The sequence below is a fragment of the Carassius auratus genome, chromosome 1, assembly GCF_003368295.1.
Source record: "Carassius auratus strain Wakin chromosome 1, ASM336829v1, whole genome shotgun sequence".
Lineage (NCBI taxonomy): Eukaryota > Metazoa > Chordata > Actinopteri > Cypriniformes > Cyprinidae > Carassius > Carassius auratus.
In genome coordinates, this window is record NC_039243.1 from 2,966,075 (window position 1) to 2,971,649 (window position 5,575).

The following is a 5,575-nucleotide window of genomic DNA, read 5'->3' on the forward strand; positions in this document are numbered from 1 at the left end:
AAATGCATATATGTACGGTACACATATTTGTACTGAACTGTTTCAGTAAGGGTCTGACATTACACATGTCTGACGAATATAGTTGTTTTTTTTTCTTTGTTGTTGTCTTTTTCAGGAAATTGAAATAATAAATGCCGTTTTAACAGTCTTTGATGTGGCATGACAGATCGCTGTATAAACACCTTGCACAGCCACTTTTGGGTCGGTTTAGAAATGTGCTGGTATAATCCCAACACAAGCACTGACTTCGAGGTCATGAGTTTGACTCCCAAGGGAGGCATGTCCTGATACAATATATGGCTTAAATTCAATGTGAATGGCTTGCTTTTTTTGTTGTTGTTGTTAAAACACTACATTAAAAATATGAAATACATGACAAAAGAGACTGAGCAATCAGCACAATCCAATAATGATACTAACATTAACAATTAATGTCAAAACATTTTTGTTTATTTGAGTTCCATGGGAAATTGCATTCAGCGAATCAGTCACTGTATCATCTGGAAAGCATTTGTGTGCACGCAGACATCGCCCAGTTGATCTACAACACCAGGTCACAGGTTGGAGGAAGGAGGATCAAGGAACAAGGAACTCTATCAACCTTTGGAGCCTTTATTAATGAGATGAGGAGCTGAATCAGGTGTGTTTAGATAAGGAGACGTCTAAACTGTTATTGGACCTTGCACGCTTTTAGAAAACAACATCTGCATCTAATCATTTATCTTTTATGATGCAGGAGTTCAGTTAGCTTTTTTGTGTGGTTTCTGGGAAAACATGCATCATTATGGGGGAAATGTAATACTTTTCAGTTTGTAATTCTAAAAACACTGTATTACATCAACAGTAATCCTGGAAGAATGATTTACTTTAATAAAAGTTTCCTTTATTTTGAGTGTTACTTCCTCTGCTTCATAGATGTGTGTTGTGATTAATGAACCACTAATTAATTGTTTTCTTATACTAAAGAGAGAGTCTCTGAAGCCTGTTAAAACCAGTTGGATGGATTTTGGACGAAAGGAATGAATGAGGATCCAGATGCAGTATGTTAGATGTGATTATGCATGTATGTCTTGTTTCTGAAAATAATTTTATGAAATTGAACAATACTAAAAACATTGTAAAAAGTTATTTTACAAAACTGAACCATGCTAAAATACAAAATACACTGAACAAAGCATATTATGCTAAATATCATTCTAAATTAACAGAAAATAAAACAAGACTCTCACATTTGTCAGATTTACTGAAGATACATATTTTTTATTGTTCTGATCATTAGATTTTAAAGGTCCCGTTATTCACGCTTTTTTGAAGCTTTGATTGTGTTCACAGTGTGCAATATAACATGTGTTCATGTTTCGCGAGTAAAAAAACACTGTATTTTTCACACAATTCACCGCTGTTTTCACTGTCATAAAAAAATGGGCTGATGTCTTCCTTGTTCTATAAAGTGCCTCCTTCAGAAATGCGTAACGAGTTCTGATTGGGCCAGCGGTTCCTGTGTTGTGATTCGACAGCAGCTGAGCGCACGCGGCCCTCCTGGAAACACGATTGGGCTAGAACATATGTGCTGGAGATGTATTTATAGTCACAGGAGGAGTTTTTACTGACGAGATGCGCATGAAAAAGTTTTTTTGCACAGCCCTAACATCTAGTTAAAAAAGCTAAACAGTGTTGCCCTTTGTGTAAAAAGTTACAGAAACTGTTAAACGCACCAACTTACAGGTAAAATACACTTACCGGTTGTGGTCCATAAACAACGCCTTCTCCAGACAAAGAGGGAACTGCTCCATCTTTCAAGAATAATCTTTGTGCGAATCCGGCATTAAACTGATTGAGATTGAGGAAGTTGTCCTAAGCAAAATGTGCTGCACAGTTTTACATGTGGATTATAATTTTCAGGAACAGAGTTAAACATAAATTGTAACCATTGATCTGTAAGTACAGTGTCCCTGGGAAGCCCAAACAAAGATGATTGGACTCAGAGATGAAAATAACAGCGTTTCAAAGACATGGCGACAAACACAAAGGCAACTCTTCCTCCATCTCCTTCGGAGGGCAACAAGACCCCTGTTTGTGAATTCATGTGGGCGGAGGTTAGTCAAAAAACTGTTTTAGTGACATCATTACTGCAGGAACTAGAGGGATGTAGTCCAAACGGGTCGTTCGATGTAGGTGAATTCTGTTAAATCAAATATCTTGCTTGGCATTGAACTTTGAGCTTTAGAATTTTACAGAAATTATTTATACTCTAACAACAACATTACACACTAACTAAAGTTTAAAACATGGGATCACAAAGAACGGGACCTTTAAATACTTGCCACCACTGTTTAAAATGTGTTATTGACAGACAGCCATTATTACTTCATTTCAATGTCAAGTGTCTAATAAAAGGATATATTGAGAAACTTTGACAGTTTTCAGCTAGTCATGTGACCTCAATATATTTAGACCCACATTTTTCTTAAAATAACAATGACTGTAATAATACTCAATTTTTCATTACTGACAAATGAGCTTAAAAAGACTGTTTTAAGACAAGTGTTAAAGATGTTGATGATGTTATGTCATGTTGCATTCACAATCTAATGTAGACTGTAAGACAGTATTGTCCGTTTGCTCAAATGTTTTCCATCCACATTCCAACAGAATCATGACCAGATGTAGGCTAGCTGAAGATAAAGGAAATTATTCACGACCACACAATGACGCACATCTTATTAGGACACAGAGATTTCTGAGAAATTACATGCACAGACTGTCAATGATCTTTTGTTCTTGCTAAGTTTTAGAGAAGCTGCCTAAATATCCTTTCACATGTGTGTACAATAAAACAAACAAACAAACAAACAAACAAAAACATTCAGATTAAGATGAGCTGATTCTCTTTGGCTGTGTTAGTACAAATTTTAGTCTGTTGCCTATATTTTGTCAAGCTTGTTTTATAACACATTATTTTGCTTCATTTCCTCTTTATCAGTTTTATATTTGTTTTGTTTGAGCTAAGAATGAAACTTAAAAATGTTTCCTGTGTGATTACATGAGCTAAGTTAGGCCAGAAAATTTAGTTTGTGAGGAAACAGACCTCACAGGCGTGGCAGTTTTCAGAGGGAAAGCCTTTAAAAACCAGCAGAGGAAAGATCATCTCACAGTCTTCACAAGACACAGACGAAGAACATCGCACTTTTCTCGAGAACATAAACATCTAACAATGGCAGTAAGTAGGCTTACTTCTAGATCATATAGTGAGAACTATGATGTGCTGAATATATTGCTTTTAACGCACCTAGCTGTCATCTTTATTAGTATTGCCATTTTTGATAAAATGTGAATATGAAAATTGCTTGTTCAGTTAACAACATTTTTCAACAAAGTATATCAAAACATTGAATGTACTATTTTGTATATGATGTTGATTTTTAAATTACTGTAGGTATAAAAATGACATCTTGCAGCTTGTTTATACTTCATGTATATTTACAGAATTCACCTTAACATTTTAGTTAGAAATAACAAACATACAAAAAGATATGTAATGCAAATTATTTGTAATGATAAAACATTATTGCTGATACTATCGCTGTAATCCTCCTTAAATGTGCTTTACTTTGTGTCTCCTGTAGCACTGTTCAGTGTTTTCCAAACAGGATGTACATAGTGTGTATTTGTAAAGTTAGAAGTAAAATGTCATTCCATGTATATGTGAATGTGATTAAAACAAAACATACCTCATCTAACTGTACGTCATCTTCCCAGACAAACTTCGGACCCCCAAAAAATTGCCGAAAAGCAATACCACGTCTGTGAAAAGGAATACATTGCAATAAATGATCTGAAAAAAAAAGATGAGCTAAAACAACGACAAATGTATATAAAGTATCTTCTGAAAGACATCCCTGATTATCCTTCTCCTGTTGAATTTCACATCACAGAAGTGGCTCATGTCACTAACAAGACGAGCCTTGAGGGCATCTGGAAGTCAGAGGGATTCATGGGTCTTGACAGAGATTCGTTTTCATGGTGGAGCCTGAAGATTAATGAAGCGGATATAAGAGCAGCTGAGGAGCGTTACCTCCAGAAACTGTTTCCAGACATAACCAAAGAAGAAGAAAAAACTCATCCACCGTTTCTGAGTGATTTCACCACATCACCCTTGTTCCTGAACGAATTCTCACGCTACGGTAACTTCCGCTTCACCTTTCCTCTGACTGAACTGATGGAAGCCTACAAGAAGCAGAAGTGTGAGGGTCAAGAGCCAGTTCTCCGGATCTACGGGACCAAACTTTTCAAACAGGAGATTGAGTATGTCGTTCTTGTTCACAGCCCTGACCTCGATGAGAAGTTCAGTCAATTCCCAAAGCTAACAGAGAACCCATGGGTTGCTTATGATGGACATCAAATCATCTGGAGAGCCCAAGCCATTTGTGAAACTCACAACTTCCAACTGGTAATCAGAGGAAACACAGCAGCGGCAGAACGGATACATCCACATGAGTTTTATGTGTGGGATCATGTTAGCCTTGTCTTTTACACTGAAGATGTCCTGACCTTCCCTAAAATAAGGCTTAAGGCAAGCCTCAGTTGTTGTAAACTGGATACAAAGGTAGACCTTTCAAATGGGGAAAACTGCCCTTCACTTGCTGATGCCGAGAAATGCATTGAAAGATTGCCAGATGATGAATCTGAAAAAGAAGATGATGAAGAAGAATATAAATCAGTGGAGGTGAAAAAGGAAGTGGACTAAAAATGTGCAAGCTCTCTAAGAGCTTTTACAGTTTTATGACTTTGTATGGTTTTGTCCTTTGTGACAAATAGCTTGAGAATGAAAGGGTATAAGATAAACAAATAAATAAAATGTGGGGGTGATTTTTTACTTATATATGTTACTTATCATTGAGTGGCTATAATGAGATGTAAAAAAAAAAAAAACTGTCTGAATATTGCATGATGTGGTTGAATATTATGATTTTTTTTTTTTTTTTCAAACTTAAAATGCTCTCTGTCACACTTACACTGTTCTGGGCTGCGTTTCACAAAAGCATTGTAAACATACGTTAGCTGGAAATGTACATTAAAAAAAAGGGATAATGTGAGACTACAGATGTTTTCCTATTCATACAATAATAATTTGATAGGAATATAATGTAATCAGGGCCAGCAGCCTTTATGGGCCCCTAAGCAGAATTTTATTTCGTGACCCCTTGGTACCACGAGTACAACTGATTATTGTCAGTGCTTGATTATTTACACACTATAAATCTAATACACCTATAATCAATTCTATTTGTGGTCTGTGTGTTTATTACATCATACCAACATCTGCCTGACATGCTTACCCCTATAACAGTAGCAAACCCACATGAAATCAGGTGTTAATTCACATTTTAACATTCAGTCTTCCATCCTCAAATCTGATTTGTGCACCCCAGGTTAATTTTGTCTCCCTCCACCCATATCGATTTAAAAACCTATTGATGCGCTTAGGCTAGCTCTGATCCAGAGCCTTAACTTTTCAGTGTTTTCAGCCACATAAAGTGGATTTTATGTTTCAGACATTAAGTCGACATTTCAA

The 5,575-nt window shown here is 36.2% G+C and overlaps 1 protein-coding gene across 1 annotated transcript; it reads left to right on the top strand.

The window, feature by feature from the left end:
• The first annotated feature begins 3,020 nt into the window (after positions 1 to 3,020).
• LOC113115240 (uncharacterized) lies at positions 3,021 to 5,286 on the top strand. The gene is made up of 2 exons (XM_026282712.1): positions 3,021 to 3,220; positions 3,760 to 5,286. The coding sequence occupies exon 2, from the start codon at positions 3,869 to 3,871 to the stop codon at positions 4,745 to 4,747; it is 879 nt and encodes a 292-aa protein (XP_026138497.1). The 5' UTR covers positions 3,021 to 3,220; positions 3,760 to 3,868; the 3' UTR covers positions 4,748 to 5,286.
• The last annotated feature ends 289 nt before the right edge of the window (positions 5,287 to 5,575 follow it).